Source organism: Hemiscyllium ocellatum, chromosome 22 (assembly GCF_020745735.1).
Source record: "Hemiscyllium ocellatum isolate sHemOce1 chromosome 22, sHemOce1.pat.X.cur, whole genome shotgun sequence".
Taxonomy (NCBI): Eukaryota; Metazoa; Chordata; class Chondrichthyes; order Orectolobiformes; family Hemiscylliidae; genus Hemiscyllium; species Hemiscyllium ocellatum.
The window spans coordinates 23,258,069-23,278,410 of NC_083422.1; the positions used below are offsets into that span (position 1 = coordinate 23,258,069).

General features: G+C 39.1%; 1 protein-coding gene across 2 annotated transcripts in view; it reads right to left on the reverse strand.

Annotated features, from left to right (window-relative positions):
* LOC132826461 (inositol polyphosphate-5-phosphatase A) overlaps positions 1–20,342 on the reverse strand; it is a 518,580-nt gene that overhangs the window by 46,165 nt on the left and 452,073 nt on the right. For both annotated transcript variants that reach the window (XM_060842396.1, XM_060842397.1), the window contains exon 12: positions 1,749–1,822. In XM_060842396.1, the coding sequence (XP_060698379.1) occupies positions 1,749–1,822 (74 nt within the window). The remainder of the gene's footprint in view (positions 1–1,748; positions 1,823–20,342) is intronic.

Here is a 20,342-nt window from a genome sequence, read left to right on the forward strand (position 1 = left end):
GGTTAAACATGAACACAGACAGATGTGTGAGAGGCAACAGCACTCTGGTACAAATAATGCTGCATTGGCAGCGGAAGTGAAGTTTCAGATGTTGACTGCATATGAGGCAAGTGATGAAGATGGCTGACGATCCAACTTGTGTGAGATAGTCCTGCACAGTGGCAAGCTTAGATTGCTAACTCATGCTCATAGAGTCATGAAGCATTGAGCAGACAGTGGTACATATGCCAAGCGAAGTGCCAAACGGATCATTCATTCGCTTGCGACAAGGGAGCTACATTTTCTTGAGCCACCCATGGGTGTTGATCTCCGCAGCCTCTGCTGTCCAGCCTGCCCTCCTCAGTTACGATGGTCTCATTGCTATCTCAGGGGAATAACATTTCCTTTCTCTCTTGGGCAGTCTCCAGGAGAAACTCTCCTAAGGTGTTACTGAATCATGCTCACTTTTTGCTGATATCTGAAAGCAGAGCACCAATGAGTGATACTAGTGGGTTGCAGAATATGAAGTGGTATCTTTTAAACTTGGTGCTTGGAATTTGGAGCCTGGAAGGCTCTGGCAGTTGTGGCAGGCAGTTATTCCTGATGAAGGGCTTTTGCCCAAAACGTCGATTTTACTGCTCCTCGGATGCTGCCTGAACTGCTGTGCTCTTCCAGCACCACTAATCCAGAATCTGATTTCCAGCATCTGAAGTCATTGTTTTTACCTAGAACGTCCCACCTGCCTACACAGTGGGATATGAATGTACAACAAGCTAAGAAAAATGTGCAAGAAACCTGACCCACCCTGACATAAAAGTACCTCCCAACTTTGGGCCTGCCTTCACACTTAGTCTCACAAAAAAGATTGTGCCCATGGACTCAATAAATTGGCTGTGATGGACTGGATAGCTTTCTTCTTATATTTTTATTTTTTCAAATTCAGATTTATTGCTAACATTCCAACTCAAAAGAATGAATGCTGGAATCATTGATGACACAATCCATTTACCAAATAACCAGTTGTTGCACAATGAAAGCTCCTATGGTACTGCTTTGCAAAATAGTAAAGTACCAAATGAAAGCTTACCTGGCTTATAAAATTCTTCAGGAGCAGCATATTCGGAATTTACTTTATGAAAATCAGAATATATTCAAAATGGTGCTGTTTTATTTTATAATGGTTTTATTAGTTGGTCTATTTATCTATTTGTCTAGTGCACAAGTAATTCAGAGATATACCAAAATAATATTTATACAAAGGGTATCAGCTGTGTTTTAGTGGACTATATCCAACAAAAGTCAGAGGATATTAGATCACATGACAGAATGAGCATCATCACCAAGTTATTTTCAACTTGAGCAAAAGCTGAAATATTTTGTAATTTACTGCAGACTTTTAGAGTCATGGCTAATAAAATATGTTCAAGGAGATCCTACAACATGACAAGGTAAATACTGGGTTTTAATAAGGCACAGCATATCCCACAGCATAAACAATCAAAGGTCAAGTCATAACCTGAATGTAAACAAATCCCCTTTCTTCTATTTTCTGATGGAGGCAGGGGCCCTGTTAATTATCACTAATCCAACAAATCATTTTCAAAGAATACAGACAAACACAGTCCCACCTCTCACATCGGCATATTGAGATTAGCTAAAAGAAATCTAAATGTTTGAAATATTAAGACTTATTTGAAACATAAAGTTCTAAAATATAAAACATTCATTCAAATGTTTGTTGTAGAATTACAGTAGTATAAATTTTGTACCTTGGTGGAAACGATATCTCTTGTTCACTCAACTTGTCTTTGAATACGGACAACTCTCTGTCAAATTCTAAAAGCTGAAAAGAAATTGATTAACAGAAGGTTATTCTACAGCATCTTGTACTTAAGGCATTTCATTAATCCACTGAACAATCGTGTTCAAATATCTTTTCTCAACATCAGATTTCTCCCCTGCCTTAATCTCTAGAAATTGTTGGTGTCTTGATAGCACATGGTTGCATATATCACTCTGTAAGTGTTGACTACTTTTGGAATATAAAGGAGATTATAGCAATCCTGTCTCCTTCTGATATCCAATACCAAATATTGCCATCAAAAAGAATCATGGCTAACTTCCTCCTTGTCAACTGACAGATGCAGAGGGCAACAGAGGTTTGTCTAGTCTGCTATATTGTTGGAGGAAAGCATCCAATAGTTCAAATAAGGATCAAACCATGGATCATGTGATCTCAGACTCTGTAACTCACTGAACAAATTGTTGAGTCAGTAGAATGTACTAATCAATATTTTACTGGCAATTCGACTTACTTTATCTCATTGTAATTACATATTTTTTATATCTATATATAAATATTAACGTTCATGCCTTTATGACAAAAGTTGCCGACTCTTTTAGGTAAGGTGTCCTTTCCAAATTGGCATTCATATTCATTTTTACCTTTTGTTCGCTATTTTTCCATTTCCTTATTTTGATATTGAATGGCCTTATGCCTAAAAGTTGTACATTCAATATTTAAAGGATAAGGCCCTTTTCCTTTTGGTTTGTTCTTTACTGGTACCAATGCCAAAATGAACACTGATTCCAAATAGACAACAAAACTAAATTAGGTGACTGACTGATATAATCCTCAAATACAGCTCAATGCAAACAACTCTTGGTAATAGCCAGTGCACAGGAGCAGTCAAAATTTCCAGCGACTTTTAAATGATAAATTAATGTCAGTGCTGGAATCAGGCATGTAATTCAATTTAAAACTTTAGAGCACAAAGCGACTGGGGGAGGGGTAGTTCTCATTACAAACCTTAAGGGAGTTAGATGGTTCATTCAGTTTGGTTTGTGATGACCTGAACTAAATACAATCTCAAGTCTGAAATTATGATATTCATTTTCTACACATAATACGGTTTTCGTGCATTATTCTCCCATTTAAAGGGTACAAATGTATTTTCTTAACTTTTACTGCAACCCAAGATTAGATCACAGAGCTATTAGCTGGTTTTGAACAAACATCCATTCAAATTTCTACAAACAGCATTATCTTTGCATCAATATTTGTTCTTATCCTGGATTCTAAGTGAATAAGTGACTGAATGCTCATAATAATCTGTTCTGCTACTGACCATCACTCTTTGTAAGTACCGTTTCCTATTCTGACAAGTATGTCATCAAAATAACACCTTTTATGACTACAGCGTGTTTATGCTACTGCCCATTAATCATCTCTCATCTCACAGCTGCGCTGATACCATTGTATGGGTGGCAGAGGTTCTGATCTAAATTAGATTATGTCCCTCTATCCCATGCCACCTCATAAATCATTCCTGAAATGCAAAATTAGCAGCTACTTGTACACATTAATTATCCGTACAAAGGCAGTCACCTGAGCCACCTGCAAGGATGACCAGTTCTTCCACCTTTCCATTTAGAGACAGGAATCAAAGTCCTTTCTATTTGTAACACAGCCACGTTGTTCAAACATTTTCATTGCTTTATCAACTATGGACCTATCCACTTCATTGAACAAATGTCTTCAACATTTATAACTTATAACAAAAATGTGACCAAGGGCACTTTTGTTTTGAACATATTCAAATTCAGACAGTCTGTGGCCTCAATGTTTATTTCCAGTGAAACTGAAGCTTAAGTAGGTTTAAATTCAGACTGAGTACACTGACCTGAGGCTACACCCCTCCCACAAGGCAATACTGTACTTTAGCTGATTTTAAAACCAATTGAGATTTGTGTCGATTCAAAATGAGTTACAACTGGAAAGCAATACTCGATGACTCATGATGTGCAATTTTACAATTTTCATGAGCTGGGGAAGTCTGCCCAATATCAAACCCACCAGAGAAGAACGGCAGGAATTCTAATTGCTAAGTTCAAAAAAGAATTGCACTGGAATCATTGTAGGTCAGGAGGAGCAGGGAAGTTCTCCCTAGACTCCTTATGAAGTCTTCAGTCATCCCCAGTGCCAGCGTCCCAACAGCTACCAAAACTCTTACCTAGTAATAACTATAGACCAGAGGGGACTACTTTATGTCTTTAGGCTCAGACCCAATTATCTGCTCCCAGCAACTGACAATGTCATTATCAGGACACAGGATAGTCTGAAATTATTTTAAGAAACTCCAGGAGTTTAACTGACCCAATCCCAGAGCTGAATTTCCCACAAGGATTTCCTGCCCACATCCTGTCTCATCCATAGCCAATCCCAGTTAAAATCAAATCCTAAATGTTTTAATTACCATACAAGAAAATTACTAGAATTATATTGATATTCAAGTGGACTTCATGACAAAATGACGTGACCAGATTTGAACACCATTCAATAATTCAATGCTGGATGAGCAGAAATTTCCTCCAATTAAGTATTGGGAAAACCAAGGACATTGTATTTAATTCATTCCACAAACTTCAATCCCTGTGCATGTATTAATTATAGGTATAATTTCACATGTACTTTTATCATTATGTTTTGTTCAGAACACTGAAAGCAGCATTGTAGTGCTTTTTATGTCTAGCCATATTCTTAATTGTCAGTGTTTTGATTCACATGCAAAATAAAGGAGACACTAAAGCCTGTTTGACTGTAGAAGGCTTTGTTTGACTGTAGAAGAGGCCATCTACTGTATTGGGAATGGACATAAAACTACTACCGTCAGCAACCTTGTAAATATATCAAGTATCCACATCCACCACTGACTAGGTCTAAAAGCAGGATATTGGTTGGATTTAAAAGTTTTTAGTGGGCTAAGGATGGCAGAGTGCAAAGTGAATGGTGTGTTTACTTCTATCATCTCATTAAATTAAGTGTTGGACTGCCATTCAGTGGGTCTCTGGCAGGGTGACAGCCAGTTAATAGTGTGAAGGGGCCTCTGCAACCAATCAAGAGTCTAGACTGAGATCATGTCACGTAGCAGAGAGGTCCATACTGTGAACAGGAACTTAGTGATAGTTTCAAAGGTCCCTTGCTTTCTGAAACTCTATTTCTTACGGTGGGCTGAAAAATGTCAGTAAAAGAAGTCAAATCATACAGAGCTTCCACTTCCACCACTATAATTGGTTGCTACTTGGAGCCATGATACTGGTGGCAGAATGTTTCTTCCACTCTTGTGCTGCCTTATCTTATCTGCCATAAAACATTCTCACATGTTTTCCCAGTTCACAGCTGTGAAATGAAGAGTTAGGTATATATGATTCTCTCACAAACTTTTCAATTCTTAATTTCAAAATAGCACCTGGGCTCCCAATTTCAATGCCCACACAATCTCTCTGATTTCAGAGGTTGAGCAGTGATGTTGCTGACCCAATATCATCTGGCTTGTAGGGATTGGCCTGCCCAACTTGTAGCCATAAAACCCAGCTGAACACTACGTCCTAAGGTGAAAAACTAAAAAGCTGTGCATTTGCAAAGAATCGTAGCATTAATGCAAAATATAGAAATGTTCAGCATGGATCGTTGACAGGATTTCACAAACTTTCCCACCATCCTTGAATGGTTAATTCTACTTTCTGACACTCTGGATAACCACAGTCAGCAGAACAACAGCTATTACTCTTCAGGACCTACAGCCCAAGCCTGCAGTGAGTCAGATTAAGAGGTGATGCTACTTACATTTGTCAAACCCATCAGTGCCATTCACGAGAGGCTCTGCAGATGCAAAAAATTAGCTGATGTGTGGAAGGAGGAAAAGATGTGACTTGCATTTTGGAAATAGTTGGAAAGAATGATACGTTAACAAAAGTTTCTTATCAATAGAAAACATCTCAACTCTTCGAAATTTACTTCAAATCTCAGTGCTAATTATTCCAGTACTGGATGCAGATTGTAAAAATTCTCAGAGCTCCTTTAAGCATTTGTTTATGATAATAGTTTGTTTATTCCTGTGGTTAAATGCAGCTCATGGTAACCATTTAATATTGTCCTTTGGAGGGGATTCAAGATGGCGGCGACTCAGCAAGTCTGAGTCTATAGTGCTCCTCCCAAGACTTGGGCAAAATGGATCGCCCACCCCCACCACACTCACCAAATCATCTAAAATAGCTTTTATTTAATATAATTAGTTGTTTGGTAGTGTTAGTATTAAATTTAAATAATCTAATCGCTTAGGAAAAATGACTAAAGGGAGGAGAGCCCACAGCTCTCAGCAAGCAGGAACCCCTCCCCCACCCTCTCCAGCTGCAGCTGAGGCGTCCATAGCCGCCTCGGGGGACTTACCGACAATAACAAGCCTTGTGGAGATGATCACCAAGCTGGACGCGAAAATCGACGCATCTATCGAGGAGTCCCGAAATCGATGGGAATCACTCTCAGCCGAGCTGCAAAAGCGCGGCCGAGACATCCAGGAACTCGAGTGCCGAGTCGGAGGGGCGGAGTTAAAGGCCGCTACCTCCGAGACTACAGCTCAATCGGCCACGGATCGGGTCCGGACTCTCGAACAGCAAGTCTGGACCTTACGAGAATTACATCGACGACCTCGATAATCGAGGTCGCCGAAAAAATATTCGTTTGCTGGGCCTTCCCGAACGGGAAGAGAAAGGCCAGCTCACAGCATTCCTGGAACAGTGGTTGCCACAACTTTTGGATCTGGAGGCTGGATCAGGCCAGGTGTGGGTAGAATGGGCCTACCGGGTCGCAATACGCGGGTCTGGCTCGAACCAGCGCCCACGCCCGGTCCTGTTCCAGCTGCAGAGCTATAGGGAGAGGCAGATACTCCTAGATGCCTCTAGAAATCTTGGAAAAGATCCCAAAGCCATGGTCTATAAAGGATCCAAGATCACGTTATTTCAGGACATCTCCCCGGCTCTGGCTCGAAGGAGGAAGGCGTTCGATGAGGTGAAGAAGTGTTTAAGGGACTTAAATATTCAATACTCCTTACGCTACCCAGCGACGCTATGTTTTAACCATGAAGGATCCGGGTATAATTTCAGATCTCCAGAAAAGGCTAAGGAATTTTTGGACTCTCTTAAATAAATCGTAAGAGACAATGTATGTTAGCTTGCCTTTTCCCCACTCCGATTTATATCCCCCCCCCCTTTTTCTTTTTCTTATCTTACTGTTTATTATTATCTTGGGGGGGGGGAGAGGGAATTATTTATTTGCTCTCCATTTAACGATTTTCTCCCCCCCCAGGGTTCTTTTATTTTATTATTATATGTATGTATGTGTGTATGTACATATATGTGTATATATGTGTATATATATATAAGCCGGGGGGTTTAGTTAATGTTGGTGGGGAGAGGTGGTTACCTTATTCTATTTTACTTTTGTCTCTAGGAGCGGGGTTATTTTCCCTTGCTATTTTATATTATTATATTTAATTATAATTTGTTGAAGTTGTAATTTTATAGTTATATATGTTTATACATGGTATTGATACTACCAAATATACTCAGGTGTGGGTGGGGGTGGGGGTAGGGTGCTCACTGTTAACTCTAGCTCTGTATTATATCTGAATTCTCCTCATCCTATTAAGGAGCGCCTGGGTCAAGGGTCGGGCACGGGTTGGGAGAGGATATGATGGACCTTTGGAAAAGAAGTGATACCCCATGGGAACAAGGGGGATAATCTCCATTCAAATATGTTTTATTTTTTATTATTATTTAGAAATAGTTTCCTTTTTATTATACTGTTATGAGTGTATTAGAGAACCTTTATTTTTGTAAATTCTATATGCTCTATACGCGGGATGTTTTAGATAGGGTTTCCCCTCCTGAGAGGTCTCGGATTTACCGGGATGATTATGGTTGATCAGTCGGTTAAGTGGTGCACCTGGAATGTCAAATAGGAAGAGATTATTTTCTGTTCTCTCTTTCCATATAAGGAAAAATATTTTGGTAAACTGGGTGGCTGAAGGTTCCCCTGGATTTTCAAATTGGCACAGATTAATCATGGAATGTATTCCCTTTGACTTCCTTACAAATATGGTGCACCGAAAGACCGAATTATTTTATGAAATATGGCAGCCCTTTTACATAGATATTTTGGCTATCCTAACAAGGGCTTTTATTTAATTGAGATTACAAACATGGCTGGACCGGGGCCCCTTGGGAGACGAATCCCGCACGAATACGGGTTTTGTTATATATGATGTTAACACATTCCGAGCAAGTATTTCAATATCCAACTTCTATGTTAACCGTTGGGGTTTTTTTTTCCCTCCTCCACTTCTTTTTTTCTCTCTGATTTTCTCTTATTTGAAAGATGTAAGTGACTCAATTATACACTCTGGCTAATTGTAGGTTAGATTAGTAGTTAATTGAGTTTTGTTTTTTCTCTCTCGGTATTTTTCTTTTGTTAAATTTTGATTATTGTATATTTAAGATTTATTCTATATCAATGTTTGTACTTGAGAGTTTTGTTTATTTTTGTAAATTTGTTAAAATGTTAAATTTCTAATAAAAATATCTATAAAAAAAATTGTCCTTTGATTCAGATTCGAGGAGGGCTGGGCCTCAGTATTTCTGCTGTAATTCCTGTGTGTGTAAGCATGCCACAGGTCTGAGATAATGTTACATTACAACCACTGCATACCCCAGATGCAGGTCTTGTGCAGTTGGCTATGAGGATACCGCAGTCTTCCAGAAATCATTAAAACCAGGCAGTCTAAATTCATTTGTCCACATAAACTCGTACAGGGTTCACAATGTAAGACTCATCTGCACCTGTTGCTGCTGAGGTAGGCAACACTCCAGGTTTGTGCTGTCCTATTTAACATGACTATAGAATACAGTCAAAGCTGACTGGGTGGCTGAGCTAGTGGGGTCCAAAATCATGAGAGACCAACGTCAGGTAAAAATAGCCTGTATACTTGAAGCTGGATTGCATTTCTTAATGGGAAAGTGGCTATTGGATGTTATGTTGGAAAGTGTTCTAATGTGGAAAAGAATATTTTAATAATAGAAAGATATGGCAGAGGATGTGCTCCAACATTTTCTGACACTACACTGGAGAACGTGGTGGAAGAGGTAGAGGAAGAGAGATGCGTTCAATGCACGGGGGGCCTGGCCGAAATGTTGCAAAAATGTTCACAACCTCACATGGACTGGTGAGAGTTAATAAATATATCTTGAAGTATCATCTTCCTCCATCTGCAATACTAGCCTGATACACTGTTCAACTCATATCTTGCTGGCCAAAGATTTCTGTCAATTATGAGTAACACACCACATTTATAGTTTCATCACCTTCCCACTCTTACCACTGATCGTAGCTAACTCTCACAGCCAGACTCACTGTTAGCTATTCAATCATGATGATCATATTTCATCTCTCTCATTGACACATTTCTCTCTGTGTCTCTCGTAGGGAGGGTGGTGCACAAAACAGGAGCTAACTGACAGAGAACATAAACAAAAGTATGTCCTCTTCCACCAAGAGGTGATTGGGTTTTCCATTATTATAGTAGCGTGTCAAGGGTCTGGGCCAGCAATGCCTAACACTTCAAAACTAATGTTACTTCCCACTTATTCCACAATCTCTTCTCTTTAGAAACTGCAGATGGTCTAAACATGGACCTTGTACTTCCTTCGGTACTCTCTTTCCCACCTTAGTCTTTCTCTTTTCAACTACCCAAAGAACTGGAATCTAGTTATAAAATGGTGAGAAAGCAACTGGTTCAATCAACCAATGGCTAATTTCTAAGTAGCTGATGATGCAGGGTGGGAGATGGGGCTTGATGTTCCTACTGCTCACTGTGTGTTCAGCCATACACGATTCAAAGACCAGTAACTGGAATGTTGAACTTCATTACTTTCATCAGGGCAGCAATAGACATTGATCGAGATTATGATCTGCCATTCTGAGTGCTTCAATCTGTTTATCGTGTGTGTGCTAATGCCCTACCAACATTGTGTCAACCACAACACACACCCTAAGTATGGATGATGCACAGATTCCATTCTGGATCTTTAAGGCCACTTGAAGCTTCCAAAGAGATGGATACAATGTGTGCAAACTTTGTATCCATCTCTTACTAAGTCCTAGGCAGTTTCATATTTGGCTTACAACTGACTGATCAAAATCTGCACTTCAGGAAACCATCCACATTACAGTACATGTGCAATATTGTAGCCTCTCAGAATATCCAGTTTACAAGGCTATCTAGGTCTTGAAGATTAACAGGTCTTCTTCCATTGATTGGGGTTGTCTGAAGTGTAATTAGGATGGAACACTCTTCAAAGCATTGGAAAAGAATGTAAAACTCCAACAACACTGAACATGGATTCAATAACATAAAAGGACAGAATGTGCCTTTGTTAGATGGTGGTCCTGGAGCTCGAGACTTAAAGGATCAACATAAAAGCCAGTCTAGTTTTATTATATGGGTAAGAGTCTTTTCCTTTGATGATGCCAATACTATATTGTTATCTAGTATTCTGCAATTATTATATAATAAAACATACATATAATAAAAGGCTTGGGTTCAAAAGACTTAATTATAATGCTGTTAGAATACAACAAAATTAAAAATTTACCTTTGACAACTTACATTCTGTCTTCCTAATGTGCAATAAACAGCTCTTTAGATAAGAGACACAACAAATGCGATACTTTAAAGGGTTAATGTAATTTTGAATACTGCTTCACGGATTGCCATTCTTAGATCTTGGTGACAAAAACATTATGATGCCAGAAGTAAATGTTTAAAAACAATATCAAATTCAATTATTTATAAATCACATCTCTAAATGCAAACTATTTCCAAGAGGATTTGTTTTTTTTGCATTGTACACTCAATAAAGAACATATCAAAAGCATTGCAAGGATAAAATTGTGCTTTAGCAGACTATGCATGAGAGAGGCCAAGGGGACAGTGACAAAGCAGTTTACTGACAAGAAAGTTTGTCAGTGATTGTTCAATTTAAATAGATTCCAGTGTTACTGGAGAGACATCACACAGATAAAGCCCAAAAATCAATGAGACTTCAGCATGCAGCAAGTCAGAGACTAAATAAGCAGGCACCAAGAACAACTCTATCCTGCATCAGGCTGTGAAATTCCCAATTCTACATCTGTATGGCAAAGGAAAATTTAATCTTCCCAAATACTCATCACTGCATTCCATCCTCTGACCTGACAGCTACACTTATAATTAATTATACAATTTAGATGGGAATATCGACTAAACAAACCTATAAATCATAGAAAAAGTCAATAGGCATGGACACATTCAATCATGTCCAAACCAATGATTACTGCTTTCAAAATACAATAATTATTTTCAAGAGCTGACTTGAATTAAATTTCTGTCAACCTGGTACAAGACCAGTGGTTGATGAAGGATGCAATAGATTTTTGGGGGGGAATTTGGTATAGGAACATTCATCCTGAAGAAGGGCAGTTTGTTTTTAGTGATCACACCACTCTGTGTATAACCAGACCATGAAGATTAGATTATCTCAAATGGCTCATTAAATCATTTATCTTTCCCATGAAGTTGATCCAGAGAAGCTGCTCACCTTCTTGCATTCCAATGAAATCAGATGTAATGAATTCTGCTGCACAGTGAATGTGAAGGAATGAGGTGGTACATTTACAGTTGGAAAAGCGGCAGCAGCGCAAGTGGAAGGCACTGTTTCATTGCCAGCCTTCTGAAAATGCCCGATATTAAAAGAAAAGCAGCATCTTAAACTGTGACTAATGTCCGATCTCACTCAACTAAAGGTGCTCAAGTATTTCCTATAATTTTACACTTGTCAGGGAATGGAGAGCTTAACTGAAATGTACTCCTAATGCCACTAGTGCAACAGTAGAATGACCAAGAATGGGAGATATTTCGCATGGGTCCAGTTTGCCTCTGCTAACCTAACCCCCACAACTTTAAATTCAAAAATACCCTGCTATCTTAAATTTTGGATGATAGCTGTACTGCTACCCACTACTGCAAATGTCAGTGAGAATGTCAATAAGCATGAACTAGAGCCTTCATCCCTTGGATCTCATTCTCCCACTTAGACCTTGACTGGACTTTATGTTGAAATAGATTTCCGAACAGAGTTCTATATCAGGCATACCTTGTTAGGGTCATGCTTGTAATGTAGCCTTTTAAGTATGTCACACATTGATTCAAAGATATTCACCATAACATTAACAGCTATCTTTCATACTGGGGCAAAATTTAAAAGCACCTGAAAAAATGACACGGGAATGCACAATTAATCTGTGACCATTCTTTTCAGTGGAGGCAGCATGTAAACTAGGTGCTGCTCATTCATGAACGTAATTGCTGTATGCAGCCAGCATTACATGCACTCCTAAGCAGTTAGACACCTAAGGAAAGGGTCCAAAAAGACTCACAGAGGTTCAGGCTACATTAACAAAATACTGCATACTCTGAAAATCTGAAACAAAATCATAAAATGGTGGAAATTCTCAGCAGATACAGCAGCATTTGTAAGGAACAATGAATTTTAACAGAATATGTTCAAATTAGCCTGTCCTACTTAAACAGAAGTACATTTTGAGTGGAATAGGTGACTTTGGGGAAGACACAGGAATGCACTACACGGAAGAGAGTATGCTCCAAGCTTCCACAAAGTAACATTGGAGGTCTTGGGACATGAGCTGATCAGAGCAAAAAGATCCTCTGTTCAAATGGATCTAAGAGGTTATTCTGACATCACAAAGGCAGTGACAGCAGATAGCTATTGCATTTAATGCCAACAGTACTGCTACCATGATATGAATAGAGTGGTGTAAGAGGTTTGATGGTCTCGCAGGAGCGGTCCAGGCCAGCATATGCATCTTCAAACTCCATATTCCACCAAATGCAATTTTACCTCGTGATAAACTACGCATCCACACTCACATACCAATAATCTCCATCAACCGTGACCCATACTTCACAATGACAGCTTCACTTCACCATCACACACTTAACATTGCCACAAACTGTTTGTTGGATGTATATTTAGCAGGAGGATGGAGGCATATAAAACAGCTAACTGGCCACCTTTGTACCTAATCCTGGGCAGACTTTCATGATATATTATGTAGGTGTCTGTTGAAAGTAGCTGGCCTGCCATAATTCAATGAATAATTAAACAATGCATTGCTCATACTAAAATATAGTGGACAGGAGGTGGGCAGACTGCTTTTCATGAGAAAAATGCAGGAAGGAAGTGAAATAACTCCACAGAGGCCAGTATCCCATAACCAAGTCACCCTTTATTTACATGTGGAGAGTCCTTGACACTGATCCAGCTCCCTCAGAACCTGTTCTCAGAGTGAGCATGATGTTTGACACTCCTGTTTATATCTGTCAGCCAGGGCTCCCCAATTGGACCAGATTATCAGCCCCAATCAGGGAATTTATATTCTGAGAGGTCGACCTGGTTGACCTCATTCCAATCACTGCAGGAAGAAAGGAAGGAAGACTGGGGGACCTCATCCGGAGGTTGGCTTGTGTGCATCAAAGGCACTCACCCCACAAGTTCTCTCCTGCCCCCACCACCCATACAGACTTGGGCAGCCCAGTCTTCCTGCCAACTGAAGTGAGCACTAAAACATGACCAGCAAACCTGAGGCATATCTCACGCAGTGCCCTTTTACATAGCTTTACTACGGTGAGGCCAAGAGATGAAATAGACCATGCATTGCCTCACATTAAAATGCTGTGAACTGCAAATTTGCACACCACCAGGAAATCATTGCAGGACCAGCTTCTCCTATTCAATTTTTTCTCTGCTACTGTCATGCAGTTACTTGATGCAGTGCATCAAAAACTGTTCAGCTACGTCATTGTAAATCGAGTCAAACTCCGAAACATCATCGCAAGCAAGGACTTAATGACTAGCCTCAGTTTGTATAATGTCAAGCTTTATTCATAGTCAATAAACTAAACAATCTAATTAGCTAGTCGTCACATGGTAGATCAATCTAATAACATTTGAGCAGTGGATTGGCTGCCATTCTTTATAAGGAATAGGAGTTTTGTTATTCTGAGTGTAATTAAACTCACATGGTCATACATGTGTGTTGTGAGAAACCATCAAACAAATATATGACAGGATTAGAATTTTAACTTAATTCTTTCCCTGACACACTGTTAGCATCACACTCTAATGCAGGAATGCTATTAGACTTAAGTCTATCTGATGGTTCAGACACACTTTCTTGCTTAACATTATTCAAGAGCAAGAAAGTTACATTTTTAACAGGTCACCTCAAATCAAGGTACAATATTGACAAACTACTTTTCCAATTCATTAACCAGCAAGTATTAAAGAAACACTGCATCATCATTTAAAGAATCGGTCTCCCCCGTTTTTCTCCGTGGTAGAGTTACACTTCCTCGTAGCCTGGGATCAATTCCAATGCTTTCACAGCATGAATCCCTGATCCAAGCTCCCATTCTTTATATTTATGTGAGATAACCTGACTCAACAGAATCACTGTGGGACATCGCTGCTAAACCTAATCTCTATCCTTGTCCAATATCTATATTAATGGACAATGTTAAAGATTGCACAACACTAGGTTATAGTCCAACAGGTTTATTTGGAAGCACTAGCTTTTAGAGCACTGCTCCTTCATCAGGTAACTAGTGGAGCAGGATCATAAGACACATAATTTATAGCAGAAGATCACAATGTCATGCAATTAAAATGCTATACTGAATAAACCTCGATTGCTGTTAAGTCTTTCATCTTTTAGAATGGGTTGCAGGTTTCAGTTCATTAATACGACGATCCAATAAATATTTTTAAGTCATCTTCTCGAGATAACTTAAAGTTTTATAAAAAAGGGTGACATCTCAGCTCAGACAATGTATTAAAAGTCTAAGGTTAGAGTCTGTCTATACCCCAACCTTGAGTCAAACTGATTCTATTTCCAAAGTAGGAATTTATAAAACGTTATATGCATTGACTGCCTGCACTGACCGCTTGCAGATTGCAGACAATTTTCAAATTGTATGGTATTTGCAGATATATTATATTTTTACTCAAAAAGCACACAATCTGCAATGTAGGCAGTCAATCCATATAACATTTTATAAATTCCTACTTTGGAAATAGAACCAGTTTGACACAATATTGGAATACAGACTCTAACCTCACATCTTCAATACATTGTCTGAGCTGAGATGTCACCCTTTTTTATAAAACTTTAAGTTATCTCAAGAAAGTGACTTAAAAATATTTATAGGATCGTCGTATTAATGAACCGAAACCTGCAACCCATTCTAAAAAATGAAAGACTTAACAGCAATCTAAGTTTGTTCAACATATCGTTTTAATTGCTTGACTCTGTGATCTTTTGCGATAAATTCTGTGTCTTATGATCCTGCCCCACTAGTTACGTGCAGAAAGAGCAGCGCTCTGAAAGCTAGTACTTCCAAGTAAATGTGTTGGACTATAACCTGGCATTATGTGATTTTTAACTTTGTCTACCCAAGTCGAATACAGGCACCTCTGCATCATATATTAATGGAAGCAAATGCAAAATACTTTTGACGCTGGAAATCTGAAATAAAAGTCTTTTCAGAATTACCTACTTTTATACAGCTTTTAGAGCAAGAGTCACAATCTCAAACATTGGCCAAATGTTTGCCTCCCTGGTCCAGAGAGACTGAGGTTACCTGCAGAGATTAGGTTCTAAATAGAAATCATCCAGATACTTATAGATCAATGTAGAAGAGATTATGCATTTAGCCGCTGAATTAATGAGGGAGGCCCTCTGCAGAATTTTGGATCAACATATATGAAATTCTGGGGAAATAGGAAACGCTTTTCTAATACATAAAATGAAAAGAATACTTAAAAAGTTTAAATTGTTTTATCTTAGAAAACAAATCTTGAACAAAATAAATAAAATTATCCAGAATAGAAACAACAGAATGCTTTAAACTTGATTTGTTCTACAAATGAAAGGCAGATCTTTCTCATTCATGAAATAGATTGGGCATTCTGCGGTTCCCCCTAATGTACCTGTGATTTAATCACTGCAGGGAAATTTTTACTGATTGAAAGAGCAGGCACTCATGCACTTTAACCCCATTTATACAATAGTGCAATTTGTACTTGTTCTCAATTTGGAAATGTTTCACATTCTAACCTCCAATGAAAATGGTGCCGACATATTTACTCAGATCTTTGTTCAGATAACAACTCACACCTCCTGAAGCTGGGTTAAAGCCAGTTGGGACTCACTTTGATTAGAGTCAGACTGATGTAAACAGTCACTTTCAAATTTCTGCTACTTGCTGCCCCTGAGGAAACCCTCAGTGCATGAGTTAGGGGCTGATGTTTGATGTCATCTGGCATGTGAATTGCTTTAGGGCAAAGGTGAGTGTAAATGCTGAACTATCACATTCAGTTTAGATCAATTCTGATTTGCTGTGAATGCTACTGCACAATGTAAAACAGCCTTTAGGCAACTTAACCATTCTCTCTGCCAGAGAAACATTCACAAAAATCTAGGGCTTTATGTCCCAAAGGTACAGTTTTGGTGGACCATGTTGGTACCAAAATAATATATATCCTATTTTGGTTTTAAATTTGAAATTGTACAAAAACGCTCTGTACAGAGATATACCTTTATAGCTTCTAAAATAAGTGGGATATTTTGCTTTTGTCACTTCAGAAAAAGATCATAATAGCAAACAATTAGAGAAACAAGGAGAGAACAAACCCTGGACCAAATCATACTCTTTTTACTGGGGAAACTTGAAAATACAGAGCGATTTCTTCATGCAGTCCTTTAAACGAATGGAAGCCTGTAGCTCTAAATTTGTGGGGGGCCAGAAAGCTAATTGAGAGTTGACATCATGATAATGTTGGCTTGTGGAGCAAGCTATATGATATCAGTAATTAACGTATGGTTAAATAACACATTGCAGTTTAGAGAGATTTAAATGCCCTTCCACTTTCTCCTTTCCCGGCAGTATTAGATCCTGCCGTGAAGTGATACTGGCTGTACACTTGTACCTTAATCAAGCTTTAAATAAAACTGTCAGATTTTATGTTGACAATCAAAAAGGACAAATGCTTCTCTCCTCAACGCTCTCTATAATGCCAGTGGAAGTAATTCCAGTACAACTCTGAACACTAATTGATCCATTAATTGCATAAACTGTACTGAATAAAGATGGTCCAATCCAGACCATTGATGACAGATCTCAGGTAGGCCTTGGTCTGGACAAAGGGTGGAGGACAGAGAAAGAGAAATACCAATGGAACAAAGGGAAACAGAGGAACATAGGACAGAACACTTGTGATGAAGCTTATGATATATTCTTACCATTTGGGAATTTGGATTTTAAAGGAGAGATCTGTTTTAAAGGAGAGATGAGCAGTTCTGAGTTCAGATCAGAATCAATTTTTTAGTGTAAAAGACTAGTTTCATACCAGCAAATGGACAATTTGTCAGTTATGTAGAAATCTCCAGATTGCAAATATTTAGCTTGCAGATCTCCAGCTTGTGAGACTTTAGCATGTGAGAGTTTCTGTAAGTCTTCAACTAGTCAGAACTGAAAAAAAAGGTTAGTTCAAGAGAACTCAAAAGGAAGCCAGGCCCATCGTGCTGGACTGAAGTATCTCAGTTTTCAGAACTAAAAGGAACCAATTAATTCAGAAATTGAAGCACTGAGATGGCAGCAAACTAGGATTGACTGTCTATGAAGGATATTCCTGATTATGTTAAGAAATTTCTGATATTTTGCTTTGTGTGTTCTTCTTCCTTTTGTTATGTTCCATAACTAATCACCATGATAACTAAATGCAAGATTGAGAATTATGACATATCTGGGATCTGATCTGTCCAGTATTATCATCTGAGATCACAACAGCTTTTCATAACCACACAGAGTGTCAGAAAGTCTCCAAAGAAACAGAACAATTTAGGTTTTCACCCTGCAGAGAAGCAAAACATTCCTCTTAAAATGGCAAGAGGTATTGCATTGAGGGATTAAATACTTTGTCCCCTGCAAACATGGCCCTCTCTTCACCAAATGGGCGGCACGGTGGCACAGTGGTTAGCACTACTGTCTCACAGCACCAGAGACCCGGGTTCAATTCCCGGCTCAGGCGACTGACTGTGTGGAGTTTGCATGTTCTCCCCGTGTCTGCGTGGGTTTCCTCCGGGTGCTCCGGTTTCCACCCACTGTCCAAAGATGTGCGGGTCAGGTGAATTGGCCATGCTAAATTGCCCGTAGTGTTAGGTAAGGGGTAAATGTAGGGGCATGGGTGGGTTGCGCTTCGGCGGGTCGGTGTGGACTTGTTGGGCCGAAGGGCCTGTTTCCACACTGTAAGTCTAATCAAATGGATTTGAAGAAAAGGCACAATATTCCGATGTATCGTGTACCCCCCTCAGAATTTCAGAGAACTGTTTCAATCTTCACTATGTACAGGGACTGATGTCTCAGTAGTGCCATTACAGGTATGAAAGCCTTACCCAAGAATTCGAAGTCTAATAGCAGCCCAAAATATGTCTTTCACTTTGAACAAGTTCCAAGGAGGAAAGAAGAATGATGTTAACGAAGTGGAAAACTTGAGATTTAAAGGAAAAATATGTAAAGAAAATGTTTTAAAAAGGTGAACTGAGCCCTCTTTCGACTGAATATATTAATTTTTTGAACTTGTGCTTCAATTGAACTCACTGTAGCAAAATGAGAGTTCAGGCGTAAGGATGCAACAGGGAATACCAATTTAGTCATCTGTAAGATGTTTTTCTTGACTTCTATTTCCAGTAAAGTCAACATGAATTTTAGAAAGTTAACTAAGTCAACATGCTGTAATGGACAACTTGAATGTTTTGTGCTGAGCCAAATTATCAAAACTTCTGTCACAACAAGCAAAACATCAATAAATTTACCCATATTGATACTTTGTCGAGCTGGACAAATGTAGCCTTGGAAGAATACAACAAACCAATTAAATTTCAGAAAACAAACACAAATTTTACTTGACCGCTTATACGCATAGAGAATTAATGGATGCTTCTAGGATTGACAATGCTGTAACACACTGTCATTGCTCACTGGGCTTGAAATCAAGTCACACTATTTCCACAACCATCACAACTGTGAAGAATTGATTAAACCACTGCATTGGTCAAGTTTATCCTCACTGACTCATTCAAGTTAAAATAATACGCACACTTGGTGTTTTCTATTAGCAAGAAAATACCAATGGCAAAAAAAATCATTAAATTGCTAATGTAGAACTTAAACTCTGCTCCTTTCCTAAAATTCATATACACATACTAACAGACACACTAAAGGACAAGGCATAGGTATTGTGGATGATGAAAATAAAGAAATAGATCTGGCACCAATCCAGATCACAGATGTTGATGAGTTTTTTTTTGTCTGGTTTTCTTTTGACTCCTTCCAGTTCTTTGCTAATGGTGCTTGGTTTTGGGTGTACTGATTCTCAGACTTTCATTTATTGAACAAAGAACAAAGAAGATTACAGCACAGGAACAGGTCCGTCAATGCTCCAATTTTCACCGATCCAGATCCTCTAATTAAACCTGTCGTCTATTTTCCAAGGAGCTGTATCCCTCTGCTCCCTACCCATTCATGTACCTGTCAAGATACATCTTAAATGATGTTATCATTCCCACCTCTACCACCTCCGCTGGCAATGCATTCCAGATACCCACAACCCTCTGCGTACACAACTTTCCAAGCATATTTCCCTTAAACTTTTCCCCTCACCTTGAACTCATGACCCCTAGCAATTGAGTCCGCCACTCTGGGAAAAAAAGTTTCTTGCTATCCCCCTGTCTATACCTCGCATGATTTTGCAGACCTCAATCAGGTCCCTCTCAACCTCCACCTTTCTAATGAAAATAATCCTACTCGACTCAACTCTCTTTATAGCTTGTTCCCTCCATACCAAGCAACATCTTGGTGAACCTCTTCTGTACCCTCTCCAAAGCATCCACATCCTTCTGGTAATGTGGTGACCAGAACTGTATGCAGCATTCCAAATTTAGCAAAACCAAAATCCCATACAACAGTAACATGACCTGCCAACTCTTGTACTCAATACCCCATCCAATGAAGGAAAAGCATGCCATATGCCTTCTTGACCACTCTATCAACCTGTGTTGCCACTTTCAGGGTACAATGGACCTGAACACCCAGATCTCTCTGTACATCAATTTTCCTCAGAGCTTTTCCATTTACCAAATAGTTTGCTTTAGAATTGGATCTTCCAAAATGAATCACCTTGCACTTGCCTGGATTTAACTCCATCTGCCATTTCTCCTTCCAACTCTCAAATCTATCTATATTCTGCTGCATTCCCTGACACCTTTATCTATCTATTGCATTCCTAGATACCTTCTCCCCAGCCCCAGCCCCCACCCAATCATCTGTCAGTCCCCTTGCCCCTCCCCACTC